At 41.7% G+C, this 19,915-nt stretch overlaps 1 protein-coding gene across 4 annotated transcripts in view; it reads left to right on the forward strand.

Annotated features, from left to right (window-relative positions):
* Positions 1–19,915, forward strand: part of LOC143669116 (phosphatase and actin regulator 1) — a 323,677-nt gene that overhangs the window by 41,835 nt on the left and 261,927 nt on the right. Inside the window, exon 1 of one of the 4 annotated variants that reach the window (XM_077143693.1) lies at positions 13,168–13,414. The exons of 2 other annotated variants lie outside the window; for them this stretch is intronic. In XM_077143693.1, coding sequence (XP_076999808.1) covers positions 13,168–13,414 — 247 coding nt within the window. Of the gene's footprint in view, positions 1–13,167; positions 13,415–19,915 lie in introns of those variants that run through there. One more of the 4 variants, XM_077143696.1, reaches the window with a different exon arrangement.

The raw sequence follows: 19,915 nt of genomic DNA on the forward strand, positions 1-19,915 counted from the left end.
GAATGGAAGGATTAGAAAAAATAATTAATAAGTTTTGATCACTGAACACTGAAGATGAAGAAGGAGTGGCAAAAATAGTACAGATGATTCAAGTCCAGTTAACTAGGAGGGATGGGTGACCTGGGAAGTTTCAACAGTTTGCACAAGGAGACGAGAGTGATTTGGGGCTGGATGTTGAATTTCTAAATACGACTCCACATCCATCACCACCATTACTTATGATTGTCCAGATAAACATAATCAAGTCTTTCTCGAGGCTTCTCTGTAATGTTCTGAAATAACTGTTTCTCCCATGAAAGGACGACCACTTCCCTTTGCTGATTCAACAACCCCTTCTTACAGAAACCTGTTAGAGCCTAGAAAGTGACATACTATAAATAGTGTGCACCCACTTTGTGCTTGCTTGTCTCCTGTCTTCTCTCCTCCTTCCCACTTTGGTTGGAAACCTTTGTGCATCTTGAGCCTGCAGGTCACGCAGGTAGGTAAATCAGAAAGAATTAACTCTTTGCCCATGAAGAATCCTCCTTAATCTGGAAGAATCCCCTAATCTAGCAGACCACCCCCATCAGAGATTTCCATCTGGGTGGCACTGAGAGGTGATTAGTGTGGGTAGGTGCATCGGTCTGGATTTAAGATGAAGGTTTACTGACTCATTCATTCTTCCAAAAATTCGTGATTTGAACAGTTCCAGGCAGTTCCTTCATGTATGTCATCAAACTTATGCTGCTGTTTACAATTTACACCTAAAACAATGCCTGGCATAACACCTAAAACACTGCAGCCAATGAACTCTTTTTTTCCCGGATTACCCATCTTTTCCCTCTTTTATGCAGCTTTGAGCTAAGGTCATTTTGGAGAACGTGGCAGCACATTGCTTATCTCTCTCGGAAAATAATAGAGTGTCTCAGGGAAAGTTGAAAATGCCTGCTCTATTAGCTCTGCCATCCACCTTCTTTCTTGATCCTGCAAAATGCTACAATATACTACAAAGTATTATATACATTTCTTCTTGCTTTAGTTGGCACTTAAATGTTTATTCACAAAGAAATGGCTCAATTTTCTTTTTATTCCAATGGTATATTTGGAAATGTCTGTATCTCTTATTGGTTACACATTAACTAAACCAGAGGGAAAAAACTTAGGCTGAAAACACTTTCTGTGATGTTTGTGTGCCTCCTATATTATTCTCATGCTTAAAAGCCCATTGATGCAAATGGAAAAATCAGTCTCTGTTTAAAAATATACTTAAGTTTGAAGTAGGGTCAGTTATTGGTTGACTATGCGCAACTGTCAAAAACTAGTTTTGTCAATGCATCTCTTGGGAGTTCACTCTAAATGAATTTAATGATAGGTAATATTTCCCAAACTGTGTATAAAATGTTCCAAACAACTCACAGTTGACTTAATATGCACCATTTAAGAACAATTAGCAGATTCTAGTGTACAAACCAGCTAATATGCCTTCTTTGGCTCGTGAACATATTAACAGGAAAGCTTTATGAGCGATGCTCATAATTTTATACATTAATGCCTTTGAACAGATCTGAGAACTTTAACTTTCAAACATCTGGGTCAGGCTATTGAACAATACCTACACCTTTCTCTTGCTAGTAAACTAGGAACGTTTTATTTATAAGGTGAAGTTGAGATTATGATCTGGTAGCAGAAGGTGAATTATAGGGTTCCTTTGCCTCTAAAGCATATGACAGATTTGCGAGGTAGTACCCTGAGAGAGCATTGTTTGTTATCTTGAAATTAGGGGATCTTAATCTGGGAGTCTCAGGCTTTCCCTGACGTAGTATCAATTTAGGGAAAGGAAGAGAATGGGGACTAAAAAAAAAAGAGGCAGGGAAAGGGACTTTATATAGTTAAAATTTGTTGTAAATCTTCCTTTAAATAATTATTCTAGTCATTAGATTTGGCAAACTGTAAAGAAACCTTGACCTAATGTCCATAGACTGAATGCTTCATTCATAACTCACACTTACTCTAAAAATTGATCACTTTCTTCAAGACTGAATATTTCTTCTGTTTTTCACCTGCTGACTGGTAAAAAATACTGGCACATTTGAAAAGTTTTTAAAAACAAATTACATACACAGTTTGGGAAGGAAAGAATGTTCATTTCTGTACTTTTTCTCTTTTATCTATAACAAGGCAAGATAGATTTACTTCACGTTTAAATGATTAGAGTCTAATAGATCCAATAGGTTTGCCCTTCATCGTTACGTAGTCCTCCAAGAATTTCTTCCTAAGTTGGTTTGGAAAGATATTTTTGCCTCTTTCCCACATGCTGATATCTGGACAGCAGCCTGCTGGGGCGTAGATGACGGTGTCTGACTGCCTTCGTTTCGGATCTGGGTGTGCGCCACAGCTTTATATGACATCCTTCATCTCTTTGTCCTCTCTCTAAGGTGGTGAAAGAACACTGCAAATCCTGACATCATGAGGTTAAGCGATAAATTATTTGATTAAAATGTAAAATATACAATGTGCGCCACCTGCTCTCAACTGTTCAGAAAATAGATGGATAGATATGATAATGATGATGCTACAGATAGATGATAGATGCAAGGAAGGAAGGATGGGAGCGAAGGGAAGGAAGGATGGATTGAAGGAAGAAAGGTGACAAAATGTTAAAATTGGTGGATGGGGGGTAGGGGTCATGGACTTCTCCATATGGGGTTTGTATTGCTTTTGCAATTGTGCTGTTAGTTTGCATTTATTTCAAAATAAAACCTTTAAAAAACTATATGAGATATATAATATATTTAGTAAATGATGTTTAATAAATATGTATATTATATACTATCAAATATATAAATAATAAAAAGCCCAGCAGACTCTCTCACACACACTGGAAGCTCACCAAGTGGCACGTCCCTGCTCTTCCCCCCTCCCCACATTGGACTGTGTTCAATTGGACAAATCACTGTGATTGAATGGGTTTTAGTGTATCTCTATATCTCTCTGTACATATGTGTATTTATTCAACATATGCATATCACTCTTCTACCCTTAATTCTCAATAACACTCTCTAATATGATCTCTCTTTGGACTCTTCTTAGCATTTTAATTTACCCTTACATTCCCATACATAACATTCCTTTTGCAAGCAGCATGGCTAAAACTGTTGTAATAATTTGCATGGAGATAACCTGTATCGCAGAGAAAAAGCTCTACTGAAATATAATGGGTAAAAATAAATGTAATCCCCATTCAGCGTGGCTTCTTGCTGTAAGTGTTAAACCCGATCACAGGCTCCTGGCTTGTGGGGAAGAGGGGTACAGCTGGCTTGTTAAGGCAGGAGTCTTCCTTTGATCAGTCACTTCACCAGTTTTAGAGCACATTTTAATGTTTTGCTCAGTAAATGAGATCATCTTGTTTTCCGTGGAGGAAATAATCTGCGTGTCATACTTTTATACTCTTGCAATACCCACTTACAGCCTCCTGTGGCTGGCTCCTCGCAGTTCCCCACAGCTGCCCCCACACATCTGGATTTCAGGGGTGGTCATGTCTCCAGTTATGTTGCATATAATAACCAAAGTTCTCAGTCTTGGAAAAAGCGCCAATTGCTGTTTCTTGCCAAGGTTACATTATCCCCGTTAGCTTATTCCCAGCGCCTGCCTGGTGCAAATACAATTGTGATTCTGTCCTAAGGGCCAATTGTCATTAGCTGATGGGGAGCCTTTGTTAAACAGCCCTGAGGTGCGGGCCATGGCCACGCTGTAGATACAAACCCAGCTATGAAAAGAGAACATCAGCGAGTATACAACAGCAGTCTGTTTTAAAGATCGAAAGGGCAAGGGGAGTCTGCCAATACAGATGATAAAGACTTGTGCATCCTATTTTTACCCTGTTCTCTTTACCACCAGCAGCTATTCTCTGCAGGCAGGCAAGGTTTCTGAGTCCTGTGCCTGTAGTCTGATAACCTTTCCTGGTTGTGTTTTATGATGCCATATGCTTCTGTCCTAAAATAGTGCCGAGGGTCCTCTGAAGAAAAACTAATATCAATTCTCTGAATGTCAGCGGGATGGTTGGAGAAAGGAAGGTCTGCTTTGCTCAGATTTCTCCTTGGCAAACTGCTTATGGTGTGACCCAGGAAATTAATTTAATCTCCATTGAGCTTCTGTCTTCTGAGCTGTGTATAAGGGAAATAATAGTTTTATCTTATGGTGTTGGTATGATCATTAAATCAGGTGATATATAATATGCAAATACATACACAGGCACACACACATATATATCTGTCAGTGTTGTATCGGCCTTGTTGGGCTAATACCTTGGTTTGCCAGGCTGCTATGACAATAAATATCACACGACAGATTGACTTAAACATCGGGAATGTATTGGCTCACAGTTTTGAGGCTAAAAGAAATCTCAAATCAAGATATTGGCAAGACTTGCTTTCTTCTGGAGTCTATGCCTTCTGGTGCTGGCTTCCGGCAATCCCTGAGGTTCCTTGACTTAAATCCCTGCTTCCCATCACATGGCGATGTCCTCTCCTTCCTGGCTTCTGTGACTTCCACGTTCCCTTTATAAGGTTCCAGTAACCTGGATGAAGATCCATACTCGTTCAGGTGGCCACATCTTAACTAAAAATCACATCTTCAGAAGGCGCTATTTACAATGGGTTCACACCCACAAGACGGTGTGATTAAGATTAAGAACATATGTTTGTCGGGGAACACAATTCAGCCTGCCACAACTAAATTAAGCTCGAGTAAAACTAACTCCAAATCCTTCTAAGTCAACTGGCTTAAATCTAATTCATTATAAGTCAACTGGTTTAAATCTAATTCATTATTTTTAGTGTTGTCTTGTTATAAGTACCCTACAATTTATCCAGCCATTTCTTTATTGGTGGATTTCCTAGTTAATTTATTATATTCTGCAAATACAAACACATGGAACACTTTTATTTCTATAAGATAAATATCCAGGAGTGTCTAAATCTACCAAAATAAACCTGGTGATTAAAAGGAAACATAAGGCTATGTTTATAAGGCTATAAATCTCATTTAAAATGGGATTTATAGTCTGGAGCAAAATGTAAGGAAGCCAAATACTTAGGAGCAGCTAGCCCTCTTGCTTATTAATCTTCAGCAATTCTCAATTCCTACCCAATCTCTCCTTTAGTTTGTTCACAGACCTGAATAAAAATACCTGACCCCCCAAATTTTAACTTAGACTTCGAACCTTCCTTGGATATTAGCAGAACAGACTTTAAAAGTGCTTGCCATTGTGACACCTTGCCCCAAACTTCCTACCAGACTTGATCTTTCCATCAAAGCCACAAAATTATATTTATAATAATATCCACAATAAATTGTCTATTATGGTGAAGATCTTCTTCTTCGGACTTGAGAAGACCATTGCAGTCCTCTTCTCATCCCGGGGCCATGCAGAAAGAGAAAGAAACATTTCCAAAATAATGCTACAATCAAGAAATTATAGGAGCTTACTCCTGACAGTTTTCCTCAATCATCACTTTCTACACTGTTTTTTTGTCTAAATGCATCCAATCTCCCCCTTCTTGTCAGGTTTCTTTCTGCTAAGTATTTGCTGAACAACTTATTGTGCTGGCTTGAAAGTATTATGTACCCCCAGAAAAGCCATGTTTTATTCAAACTTGTGGAGGCCGTTGTTCCTTTTAATCCTGATTTACTACTGTAGGATGAAAACCCTTGATTAGATTATCTCCATAGAGATGTGGCATGCCCAATTGTGGGTGTGACCTCTGGCTAGATGGAGATGTGACTCCACCCATATAAGGTGGGTCCTGACTAGTTCACTGGAGTCCTTTAAAAGAGGGAATATTTTGGAGAGAGTCAGAGCCTACAGAACCAACAGAGCCAAGAGAACCAGGAGAGCCCACACAGCCAGAGACTTTTGGAGATAAATGAAAATGCCCCCGGGGAAACCACTGAAGAAAGTGGGAGAGAAAGCTTGCAGATGTTGCCACGTGCCTTTCCAGCTGACAGAAGTGTTCTGGACTTATCGGCCTTTCTTAAATCAAGGTATCTTTCCCTGGATGCCTTAGTTTGGACATTTTCATAGCCTTAGAACTGTAAACTTGTAACTTATTAAATTCTCCTTTTTAAAAAGCTGTTCCAGTTCTGGTATATCGCATTCCAGCAGCTTGCAAACACACATGTACAGAACAATTCCTTAGTAAGCATAATTATCCCAGGCTTAGAAGTAAAATTGCTTTCTGTTCAAAGGTTTAGAGTAAGGAAGACATAAGAAAACCCTTAGCTAAAACAAAATCACAAAAAGCTGCTTGCACCATTAAAATGTCTAAACAATACTTTTAAGAAATCAAGTTTATAAAACAGAGATAGGAAATTGTTTCCACAAACCTACTATCCATTGACCTCAGCCCTGGGCTGTTATACAAGAACCTGCCAGGTCAGATTAGAAATAATAAGGGAAAAGCTAAAGCCAAAAGAACTTTTGCTATAGGCACCAAAACACATTCTGAAGAAAAACAACTGGGGTAGAAAGTCCTGCTTGTGATAGAATAAAACCTTACAAGTTGTACATCTGCTTCCTAATCTTTATCTGCAGTAGTGACATTCAAAATATTTAATAACTAGACTTGGCAAGAGCCAGAATGGACAGCCAAACTATCAGAACACGTTCCAGCCATAAACAGTCCATACAGCTGTAGTGTACAAGGGCTGAATATGAGCTCTATTTTTATATCATGGAGTGTCCTGAAGAATTTTCACTGGTTTCCCACAGCAAGCCCTGATTGTGTCTCCTTGATTGGAATATAAATACATTATAATAAATATTTTTAAACACCTGGAAGTTATATCCCCCTCATAATGGCAGTCTACTTCCATTGAAGCATTCCTGCCAAAAAACAAAAATAAAAGCCAATTAAAACAACAACAAAAAGGCCAGAAGAAGTAACAGACTGTGGCACAATTCTGTGTTCATGAATTATTTGACAGTAATGTTTAACCCTCTTCTTAAATCCACACTCTGTAAATTAGCTTACAGTTCTCGTTTTAACATTCTACACATATAGATTAAGCCTGGAAAAAAAAATAGATGCTAGTCTTATACACATGAGGAATATAACATATTGTCATTTAGAGATAAGCAGAACAAAGAGACAGAAGGAGGAGGAAATTGTAATAGGTAACCTTTAGGTTAGATCAAAGAAAAAATATTCAGGAAGGACAAAAAAGATTTCTTTTAATCTTTCTTTTTTACATGAGATATGTGTGGTGATGTTTATATAAGTACACCTCTTTGAGGCTTCCATTGGTTTGCCTTGCATTGATATTAATTGTGCTGGTTTGAAAGGATGTATGTCCCCTAGAAAAGCCATGGTTTAATCTAAATCCCATTTCATAAAGGCAGAATAAATCCTATTCAATACTGCATGTTTGAATCTGTACTTAGATCATCTCCCTGGAGATTAACCCAATCAAGAGTGGTTGTTTAGCTGGATTGGGGGAAATATGTCTCCACCCATTTGGATGGGTCTTGATTAGTTTCTGGAGTCCTATAAAAGAGGGAACATTTTGGAGAATGAAAGAGATTCAGAGAGAGCAGAGCAGAACAACATAGCCATGAGAAGCAGAGTCCACCAGCCAGTGACCTTTGGAGATGAAGAGGGAAAATGTCTCCCAGGGAGCTTCATGAAACTGGAAGCCAGGAGAAGAAGCTAGCAGATGATGCCATGTTCACCATGTGCCCTTCCAGCTGAGAGAGGAACCCTGGCCGCGTGCACCATGTGCCTTTCCAGATGAGAGAGAAACTCTGAACTTCATTGGCCTTCTTGAATCAAGGTATCTTTCCCTGGATACCTTAGATTGGACATTTCTATAGACTTGTTTTAACTTTAATGGGACATTTTCTCGGCCTTAGAACTGTAAACTACCAACTTATTAAATTCCCCTTTTTAAAAGCCATTCCATTTCTGGTGTATTGCATTCCGGCAGCTAGCAAACTAGAATACTACTATTTTTAAAAGTTTTTACTGTGTCTTTCCTAAGAGTTAAAGCATGCCATGAGCATTTCTGAATTTCTACCTTTAACTTTGATTTTTTTTTATTTTTTACAATGCAATTTTATTGAGATATAAAACACCAAATCATCCAAAGTATACAATCAGTTGTTCAATATATCATCACATAGCTGTTCATTCGTCACCATGATCAATTTTATAACATTTCCATTAATGCAGAAGAAGAAAAAATAATAAAAAAGAAAACCCCAAACATCCCATACCTCTTATCCACACACCCCCCCACCCATTACTGACCCCTAGTATTGGTGTGGTACATTTGTAACTGTTGGCGAAAGTATATTAAGATATTACTGTTAACTATAGTCCATAGCTTGTGATAGGTACATTTCTTCCCAAATGCCCCTTTATTATTAACTCCTTGAAATGGTGTCATACATTTGTTGTAGTTCATGAAAGAACTTCTTTATATTTACACTGTTAACCACAGTCATTGCCCATTACAAGGATCACTGTGTTGTACATTACCATGTTTTAATCTCTAGCTTTCCCTCCAGTGACATACAAGACTCTACACTTCCCCTTTCTACCACATTTCCACACCACTCAGCTCTGTTAATTATATTCACAATAACGTACTACGGTCACCTCTATCCATTTCCAAATGTTTGTTAACTTTGATTTTGATGTTTCCTTTAAGCCAAATAACTGCTAGGGCATTGAAAGTAGGGAGGGGCACGGAGAAGGAGGAAAGCAGAATAGAACCTAAGTGCCCCATGGATCTCAGGCTGCTGCTCACAGAACTTGGGGGATTTCACAGCCTCAAGTTGCCTTTCACATTACCCAACATCTCAGGTCTTCTGGAAAACCCCATTTGCGATCACAGTGTTCCTGGATGTAGCAATTTTGCCCTGTTCTAGCCTCTGAGTTGGCATTCTTCCCGCTCTGGACCCACCCCCTCAACCGTGGCATCTCCACGTTCCCAGGAACTGCTTCATCAGCTCCAACTCATCCCTTTCACAGCTCCAGAACGCCTTTGGCACATGGCCCCACTCAGACACTCAGTGCATGGCTACTCTGAGTTCCCGAATTTGCACATACATGTTTCCAGCTGGGTATGCTCCCTGATTCTCATGTGTCCTTTCACTGGGTGTGTTCGCTATCCTATTGAATTTTAAGCTCTGGGACATGAGAGATCCTATCAATTATCAGTTACCCTAGCAGTTATCACTTATCCTATCAGAACAGAAATGGTGAGTGTCCCACTGGTAGGCAGTTAATATGGTTACTGGACTGATTCTCAAATCTTCATGCGTGTTGTAACGTGCATCACCTGGGGGTCTTGTTAAAATGCAGATTCTGGGGTGGGGCCTGAGATGCTGCATTTCTAACAAGCTCCCAGAAACTTGGATCTGATGGTAGGTGGGATCATAATTTTGAGTCGCAAGGTCCTAGGGCCCCAGGTTACATGTGTCCTCAAGAGGGGATGGGAATAAGAGTGCCACGCAGCGAGGCAACGCTGGGAGTGAGGGGGAAGGGGGGGGTTCTTGCCAATTTAGATCGTCTGGGTGAAAAATCCCATCCCAGCCACATGGGTGCTTTGTGGAGACTCTTTGTTATAAGTACTGGAATGCTCTGGACTGTCCTTCTCTTCAATATTTCCCCCTTCCTTCCACACACCCCTGCCCCCAATTCCTTTTAAAAGTGAAAAAATCCCTCTATTTTTTCAGTATAATGCTGAAAGATAACCGTTTTGGTTTGCTAAAGCTGACAAAATGCAATATACCAGAAATGGACTATTTTTAACAATGAGGATATATTAACTTACAAGTTTGCAATTATAAGGCCATGAAGATGTCCCAATTAAGGCATCAACAGGATGGTATCTTCTCTAAAGACTGGTCACCAGCGATCTTGGGGTCCTCTGTCAGATAACAAGGCACATGGGGACGTCTGCTAGTCCTTCTCTCCTGAGTTTTGTGGTGTTCAGTTTCTGGCTTCAGTGGCTTCCCCTCTCATCTTCTGTGGATGTGTCCTTGTCCCTTGTCTCTCAGCTTCCTTGGGGCTTTTTCTGTAAGCTTCTCTGGGTTTTTTTGTGTATTCTTTATCCTCTTATTAAGGACACCAGTAAAAGGCTTGACTCACCTTGAATGAGGTGGGTCACATCTCAATTGAATTAACTAATCAAAAAGTCCCACCCACAATAGGTTTGCACCTGTAGGTATGGATTAAATCTAAGGAGGAGATAATTTTTTCTGGATCCATAAGACCATAAGACCTTCAAACTATACAATGACCATTTCCTTCCATTGTCAATTCTGGGAACTGACCACCAGCAGCAATAGAACTGAGCCTTAATTACAAGGATTTTAAATACACATAGATTCATCTCATGGGATGAGACAAACACATGGGATGAGAGCTCTATGTACGACCTCTCTTGGCATTGAGAGCTCTAGGCACGTGACATCTGCAGATGGCTCCACCGAGACGGCATTCAGGCACATGCATGCATCCACTGAGGCTCAGCGCAAGGTGGGCTGGAAACTGCTGCCAACACTAAGGAATATTCCCTCCTGGTCCCCACCCTCGCTGTGTTTGTCAGCTTCCGAAACTTCAAACCAATCTTCCCTGAATTCAACCTGAGACACTAAAATTCATGTATCTTGTAAGAATCGCACCGTGTGTAGAACTGTCAGTGGTGATGAGATTATTCTGTGATTTGTACCGAGCAGTACACTAGGCACAAGCCACACGTGGCTACAGAGCACTTGAAATATGGCTAGTGCAACCAAGGCAATAAAAATTTAATTTTATTAGGTAACTGAATTTAAATTCATGTAGCCACATGGGGCCAATGGCTATCATATTGAGCAGCCCACTTGGAGGCTACAAACTTGGCAAGGACCTTTTAGGATGATGGATTCCCAAGTAAGAGAAATGCCCTCCAAGATAAACTTTAGGCCTTTTACACACTTAACTTCAATAAAGATGTTTAACATTTGAACCTAAGCTGGTGGTTAGGTCAGTTTTCTCTATCCTACATTCACGACATTACTTAAACACTACTTAGCCAATTAAGTTGGAGATACACAATAAATGATTGCTGTGGGCTCAGTTGATTTAATATGGGTTGGAGTTTAAGCAGGTCTGCTTTTCTAACCTGTGGGGCAGAGAGCAAGATGGAAAAGGCTTGCAATAAAACAAAAACACATGTAAGGGAAGATGTAATTTGCTGATAAATATATAATCTCCTCTTTTCAGAAGGGAGTTAAGAGGTGATAAATGTTGGGGGAGGGACCTGAGGATTAGAGAAAGAATAACAAATGTTTTCCCATAACACAATGCAATAAATTCCTTCATACACTCAAGCAGCATAATAAATGGCTCCTTTGTCGTCTCTGAGAGAGCGCTTATAATTAGCCAGGAGCCAAGTGACATAAATCTGACATGAGCAGATGCAGGGAGATTTACCTGTGGCTGGTCTTGCCGTAATCCAAATGAGAAGTGAAGGGTTACCGAAGACCCCATTGTACTCCAGGAGGGATTTGGCTGCCATTTAATTAAAGAAAGCCCAACTCCATAACCCACATTCCACTTCAATTCCCGACATTCCTTATAGGACAGGCCCTGGGAGCTGGACACCTGAAGATGAGAAGTGGTATAGTGATGGAATGGTACCATTGAAGTGACCAGAGCATCTTAGAATACAGTAATATAACTATCCCCAGTGGATCCTTGGCTCGTTAACTGGGAGACGAACTGTACATGTAGAATTTGCCCTGTTGGAGGAAACTAGCAGGAATCTGCGTCCTGTGGACGCACCAGTCACACGACATAATAAAGTTAGCTTTGGGGGAAGTTCCTGGAAACAACCAGTAGTGATAATGCACCTTTTAACTGACGCTATTTTGACAGGCAGGAAGAGAGTCAGGGCTGTGGTTCAGAGGGGATGGGGTGTGGTGGAAAGAACACAGGTTGGCAGCCCAACAGAGCTGGCTGCAAACACCTTATTCTCCACCTATGCTTTGCATCAGAATCACCTGGGAAACTTGTTAACGATACACATCCCTGGATTACCAAATCAGAACCTCAGGATTTGGGTTCCTCAGAGTCTCTATTTTTTAAGATAAACCCCCAAGGAGATTGTGATTAGGGCTTCCCTACCCTGAGCTCTCTTAATTGGTGATGCAAGACTCACCTGAGTTTTAGGATTGTTGTGCGAATTGGTGGATTATTAGATAGTGTGATTAAAAACAAAACAAAAACCACTCAACAAATAAGGGCTCAATAACTTGTAGCTGTTATGAATATTGAGCCACGTGGGTTTGCCTGATTAGACAGTTCTCTCTTAGGAAATCTTCAGAGATGTCACTGAAGGCCCTTGCTATGCCTTATTCACGGTGTTAAGATAGCTGGGGACTTTTCAGCCAAATTAGCTGGGATTCTAAAGTTGCAAATTGTTGTTTCTGCCTCTAAGTATTGATAAAAGGAGCCATTTCTTTCTCTCCCTCTCTTTTAAGTTATAATGGCACTGTTGTGCTCGCCTTGAGGTTGAGGAATTTTTATCGGGGGCAGAAAACATCAATTCGATTTTTAACAGGTTGTCTGTTCCAGGGGAAGGCAAGTGGTGAGGGACGGACCCAGCAGAGACCAGCGATTTGTTCTGGCCCAAAGAGAGGCGCTTCCACCGCAGGGCTCCCAAGGCAGTCTCCTGTGCGGTTCAGCTTGCTTTCCTTCGGCAGCGTTAAGGCTCGAAGGGGAGGGGGAGGGGGCGGCTGGCGTTCTGCTCCTCGGAGCTCAAGGGAGAGTGCAGGTAGCTGCAAAACCAAGCAGACTCGAAATTGCTGGGCGGGAGGTGTAGCGAGGGGTGGGGCGGCGAGGCGAGGATGTGCGCACTCGGGGTGGGAGTGGAGCGCCTCAGGTAGGACCCAGGGGCGCCTCCCGGGAAGCCTTCCTCCGGCCGCGGGACTCGGATTGGCTCCGGGCAGCGAGGTCGGCGAGGTCCGAGAGACCCTTTCGGTGCCTTCCCCCTGCCCGACCGCGCCGGGGCCGCATTGATGTAGAGGCGCCGGGGCGGGGCGGGGCGGGGCGGGGGCATGCAGGCGCTGCGGAGGGGCGCGAGTGGGAGCGCGCGGGGGCCCGAGCAGCGCCCGGCCCGGGGCGTCCGGGAGGCCGGATGGCGGAACCCACGCGCGCCGCGAAGCCGAGGAGGTTCGCGCTCCGCTCGCCGGGCTGCGGCCGGGGCGCGGGGCCAGGAGCGAGCGCCGAGAATCCCCAAAAGAAAGCTTTTTATTTGCTGAGGATGAAGCCCCCGAAGGAGCCCGCCCCCAACCACAACGTGTCCTTTGTGATCCACTGTCAACTAGGCAAGGAGATCAAACACATTTGCAGCAACTGCAGTCGGGGGGAGGACGCCCGGGACGGTGAGTGCCGGGGCCCGTCGGGGCGGCGAGCGCGGGAGGCGGGAGGGGGCTCGGCGGGTCCTGGACTTGCGGGCCGGGAGGGCTGCGGAGACATCTGCTCCGGGTCCAGGCACGACCCCCGCCCGGCACTTTGCAGGGTGCAACCCCAGATCGCGTTCATTTATGAATATGCGTCTCAGAATCAGGGTTCAGAGACAAAGGGGGGGACAACTCTTTGGGGCTTTCTTTGGGGAAGATGACTTAGGGGATCTGTCGCGGGCATCGTTAGTAGCTTTACAAAGGTTCTTGCACCTGCTTTTTTGGTTGTTGTTCTTTGGGCTTCTGAAGTGTTCGTCTCTCCTCCCAGCGCCACGATGGGATCGGCTTTGCGGGGCTGCGTCCCAGATGTGGGGTTTTGGGTGGGTTCACTTTGGAGTGGTGGCTCGGCGGAGGCGGAGGCGCCCAGCGCCCGGGAGACTTGTGGAGTTGCTGAGTGGTGTCTCTTCGGAGTAAAATATGGCTGTGGTTTTTGGAACGCCGCTGCTGGCCCCTCTTGGAATGATACCTAAAGGCCAAAATGTGGAGAGGTGGTGGAGGGGTCGTGCGGCGCCAGCTTCCAGGTGAGCCTGTGCCTGTGCGGGCCAGGGAGCTCCCCCAGATCAGAGCTGAGGGAGGGCAGTGAAGGGGTGCAGCTCCCAGCGACTCTGAGCAGAAGGGGGTCGAGGAGGAGGGACAACGCGACGCGGTCCAGGCAGACGCCTCTGCAGATGTGGACGCGCCTGGGGTGTTTGGTAGGCGCCTCCAGGCGGCTCCCAGAGCAGACTCCTCTGGAGAGCCTCTGAAGGTCGAGGAAAAGTTTTAGGCAGCTGATTTTATGGGGAAAGCATTAGATCCTGGCCAGCCAGAAGCTCATCCCCTAGCCCCTCGCCTGACTCTCATACCTGCTTGGGCAGGCGGCTTTTCCTATCCACCAGGCAGGTTTCCCTCGTTCCCTCCGGAAGAACAAATCTTACTTAGGCTCCCTTTATTCTCTCTTGGTCTCTGAAGTGCGGGGAAATGAAGTGACTGTGGCTGGCTAATGTCTTTTCAAAATTAGAGACCTGCTAGTGTAATTATAGTTTTCTTTGATTACACTGCAAGAGAGGCTGTGCAGAACAGGTCTAGGCACCTGAGAGGAAAACTGGGGCTGACCTGGAAGGAGGTGGGCTCGCAGAACCCCCTCCTGCTGTTCTTGCTGGGTTTGGGGGGACGTTGCTCCTTTAGAAGCCCACACTTACTTATATGGGTTTGAGTCTTATCGTTTCTGTGTAAGCTGATGACAGACACCACAACCAATGGAATATAAATGGATTAATCAGATGGGCCAGAGCCAGACCGTTCCCCTATAATGTGATATAGCACGAGACACAAGCTTAAATGCTTATTAAATGTGAATCAGTCTGTTGATTGAATTCTTCCTCAAATGGACTGCTTCCACAACCTTGGGAGTTTATTTAAATTACTATCTCTAAATATTGCTACAGTTAAGGCAAGGCGTATGTCTACCCTTAAGGATGCGTGTTTACAAATGTAATTATGAGCAGGGTCACTGGGAAACATGACAGTGTAAACCATCAGTGGATGCAGACGTATATTTTAACCCCCAGCACATATTTCTTCTTGTAAACGTGTTTCTTGTCTGCAGCCTCAGATGCTTCAGAATGTTCTAAGGAGCTACACACGGATGCTTTCATATTATCTGATATGCCTGTATAAAAGCACTTAATAAATTCAAAGAATTCTAATACTCTAATATTAAATATTGATATTAATTCTAATATAGAGAAGACTACGTCAAAGCAGAGTCTTTTTTTTTTTTTTTTGCCTATTTCTACACTACTAATCCTGTCTATCTAATGTGTGGTGCACTCATTTAGTCACTGAAATAGAATGAGGTCAGGAGTTTAACCCTTCTGCTTTTAGTGCTAGACCCAGCAGCAACACTGCCCATTATAAAAGGACAGAAAGCACAAACGACTTTAAACTTTTTGGTAGGGATTGACCTTGCGTGATAGTTTTTAATATGTGGATGTGCTGCTAGATAAGTTCTCCAGGAGCTATTTGCAGTCTGAGTCATATTTTGTGTGTGCCAGGAAAGCCAGCTATTTTAAAGGAAATCATGGTTAAGATTGTAGTAATAAGAACAGCTTGCCCAAATGCCTCTATTTTGGTAAGACTACCAAAAGAGGAAAACGCTTCTTATGGTGGGGCACGCATACATACCTGTATGTGTTTGGTTCAGCAGTCAGCACGGAGGAGGCTGTTTAATGGCACCCAAGGAATATTCTGTTCCAGCTGGAACGTTCTCATTTGACATTTTACCAAAGTAAAATTAAGTAAAGGTACTGATCACTGAGTTTTTCTCATTCCTAGTTTCTTCATTTATCAAGTGGCGGGTTTTGTACATATTTAAAATATTCAGTTTAAAGACAACTAAAAGTATTTGGCTGATATAGAATAAATTAAAATTACAAAAAATACTCCTGGCCAGTTGAGCTGTACATAACAGTTGAACTTATATTTTAGCAAATATCATTTTTTTTTTGTATGGTCCGGCATCAGGAATCGAACCCGCCTCTCCGGCATGGCAGGCGAGAACTCAGCTACTGTGCCACCATCGCCTGCCCAAATAATATCTTTTAAGAGTTTTTTTTTTTTTTTTAAATCTTGATGTCCACTAACTAGTATTAAAGATGCATTGCAGGCCTCATTTCAAGTTATATATATTTTTAAAAAATAACAAAAACCTATTTGGCCATTAATGGGCAAAGAATAGCTTATATTTCTTTCATCTTTGCTGTTTGGGTGCAATACTGAAGCCACATTTTATACTGACTTTTAAGTGATTTGCAGACTGGAGAAACCTAAAGAAGTCAGTAGTTACAGAGGGAGGTGAAGACAGGGAGAGGAGATGGTGAAGGGATAAAAAGCAGGGGTAAGAGTGCCTTGCTCTGGTCTCCATGGTGGCATTTGCTCCTACAGGGGACACTATTAGTTGTCCTTTTTTTAAAAATGTAATTTTATTGAGATATATTCACACACAATACAATACACTCAAAGTATACAATCAGTGGTTCTCAGGAATGTCACATATTTGTGTATCCATCACCATGATCATTTTTAGAACATTTGCATCACTCCAGAAAAAGAAATAAAAAGAAAAAAGAAGACCTCAAAACCCCATACTGCTTACCCGTCCCTCTTATTGACCTTTGTACTGCACTCTACCCTATTTAAAGACTTACAATAGAGGTAGTTTAACTAAAACAGTGTACTATGTCAGAGATAGATATATAGATCAGTGGAACAGAACAAAACATCCAGAAATAGAACCCTGCAAGCATGGGCAACTGACTTTTTTTACCATATTCCGCTATTAGTTTTATTCTTACTTTTCCTTAACCCAAGCCTCTCCCCAAAGCTGTATGGTTTACTCAACATAAAGAAAAGCTTGTACTTTTAGAGCAACAGTAAAAGCGAAAAAAAAAAAAAAACAACTAAGAAAACACTTCTTCCCCTGGTTTAATAATCGAGTTCCCAATAATAATAATAATAATAATAAGCATATCCATTTATCGAATGCCCCCCGATAGGTGATACCTAGGTTTGCTGCATAGATTATTTTGAATCCTCACTCTTCTGCTAAATGGGTGGGGCTATCCTTATTTTTCGGATGAGGAAACAAAGCACTGCTAAAGGCCATGGAGCCAATATAGAATAGAAGAAATGTCCAAACTTGTCCGTCTGACTCTAAAATAATGCACTTTCCACTATGGAATCAAGTTGGTTTTTTTTTTCAATGGCATTTTTGTCTGCTGTCTACACTGAGTGTAGGAAAGTAGGTGCCATGGTATATTTGTGTGTGTGAATGTGTGTGTATTTGTGTGCTGTGTACATATGGGGGCTCAATAAACCAGATTTATTAAGGTAAGGCATTAGAAGGAATTGCAGAATTTCCTGGTACATTTAATTGCTTTTATCCACCTTGGTAGAGAGGCTGACATGGATTGGAACAGAGGGAAAGAATTATTAGTTATGTACAGAGTGGGCCAATAAGAAATACAGCTAAATCAGCACTGGACTTATTTTGGAAGTTAATAGAAGAATATGATTTAAATATAAGTAGTTAAAATTCAACTTTTAGGGAGAAATGTAGTCTAGAAAGCAAGGTGTTCCTGTATATAATTTTTTAATTCTCCTTTGAATTATTTTTGTGTCTGTTAATAGTGATAATTCATTTTAGGAATTATAACATTAATAATTATTTATTAAGAGATCATTTTGAGTAATTTAAATAGAAACGAACATTTTAACAGTTTTTAGAAGTATTTCAAAGCCTGTCAATCTCATTTTCTAGTGACGTATTTAAAGGAAATACTATGCTAAATAGATTTAGAACCAAGACAAATGGATTGCAACTGCTATTCAGTGACTTTTACGTATGATTAATCAGTACTTCAAGGTCCTCTTCATTTTGTTAGATGTGACTCATTCTTTAAACATTCATATCCAAATTTTCTTAAACATTTTCCCATGTTTTGTTTTAAGGCTTAGAAGTATTTACCTATTTCCTAATTGTTTTCAGCATGAACTTTCAGAATGACAACAGTTTGTCCAAATACTTCTCAGTGATGTTTCCTGCAGGGTTCCTTCAGTGATCCAACCTTTTAGGAGAGAATGCCTTATAGTCTCATTTGCAGATGAGAAAATTGAAGTGCAGAGAGATTAGGTGAATAATCAGTCAAGGTCAAGCACCGTTTGGTTTCAGGGCATCTAACAGAATGTAGCCCTTGTTGAGGGAAGCATTTGAGAAGTGGTTCAGAGTTAGATCTGGAATCTCATTGCCTGATTTAAAATAATGGCTCGTCCACTTGCTGGTTGGAGATGTTAGGATTTTACAATATTATTTACTGCATAGAGTAGTGCAGATTAAATGAGATAATTGGTATAAAGCACTTAATGTGGTGCCTGGCGAGGGAAAGTACTCCAGAAGTATTTGATGTGATTACTATCGTTTGTATTACTATCGCCCGGTCCAATTTTGTCTTGAGTTTTTCCTCCTTCTATACCGCACTGCTTTGCCTCTTCGTAATTAAACTTCCCTGGATTGGGTCCAAGATGAAAGCACAAAATTCTAGTCTATACTTAACTGTTCAAACATACATTTCTAATAAGATGTGAAATAAAAGCGAGGTAGAAGGAAACCCTTCAACATTGCACATTGTCAAAAATATGTCTTTGCTTTAAAGTTTAAACAGTCATGACCAGAATATTCCAGGTAGCAGGACTCACTTGTGTATATAAATTTACAATGACTAGGCATTTTATGTGAGCTTAGTAATCAAAAAAAAAATAATAATAATAGGCAAGGTGAGATCTAGTTGTCAGAAGAAAAGGTGAATAACAAGAAATAGTCACAGGAGAATTCTATAGACATGGGCGTAACGGATAGTTAGTGTGAAAAGGATACCTGTGAGGGTCCATGGGTGTTTCAGTGGTAAAATGCTCGCCTGCCATGCAGGAGACTTGGGTTCAATTCCCATACCATGCACCTAAAAAAAAGAAAAGAAAAGGATACCTATGGTGGGTGCACAGGTCGTTCGGTAGTAGAATGCTCGCCTGCCCTGCAGAAGACCTGGGTTCGATTCTTGGCCCATGCACGCACATACACACACACACACACACACACACACACACACGCTACCCCACACCCACTTTGGGGAGCATGTAAAGAAGGGAATTTGTTCAGACAGAGGGAAGAGAGATAAAGACAGGCTCTGCAGGATGTTAGAAAAGGTATATGGGGGTGGGGAGATTCTAATTAAGATGGACTCTTACAGTTCTGTTAAGGTATGTGTATTCAAACAACTGAGCTGTTAATTCTGTAACATCTGTTTGTAAAAGTTTCAGTTTGCATGTGCAGGACCGTCAGTTTAGGCTTAGATACCAAGAGGTCGAACAATCAACTGTTGCCCTCTAAGAGTTTGGTCTTAAATGAGAACAACAGGAAAGTAAATGGCTAAATGGAGGAAGCTGTTAATTGTATGAGGAAAGCAGGAGGGCTTCCCAGAGGAGGTGATATTTGGATTAGGACTGAAGGAGGGGTTTTTCAGATAAAGAAGGGAAGGGCATTGCTGGGAAGAGAAAAAAGGCACGTGTAAACCATTTAACCTGTGACAGAGCATGATGTGTTCTGGAAAGCGAAGTAAGCAGGTAGAATGCAGACAATATTGGGACACGTGGCATGCCTTAGTCTAGGAACTTAGATTAAGGCAGTTCATTTTTTATCAACCAGCATATTCGTGAAACATTTTCTGTGTGCCGTGATGAGCTTTGGAAGAATAAAAATCAATAAGATGGTATGCTCCTTCCCTTCAAAGACCTTGTAATGTAGTAGAGAGAGGTGGCCAAATATGTGCCTGGAAGTTTTAAAGCTTTCTAATAGAGAAAGATGTCACTTTTAAGCAAAAAGGAGAAAGCTGT

Source organism: Tamandua tetradactyla, chromosome 25 (assembly GCF_023851605.1).
Source record: "Tamandua tetradactyla isolate mTamTet1 chromosome 25, mTamTet1.pri, whole genome shotgun sequence".
In the NCBI taxonomy this organism is placed as follows: Eukaryota; Metazoa; Chordata; class Mammalia; order Pilosa; family Myrmecophagidae; genus Tamandua; species Tamandua tetradactyla.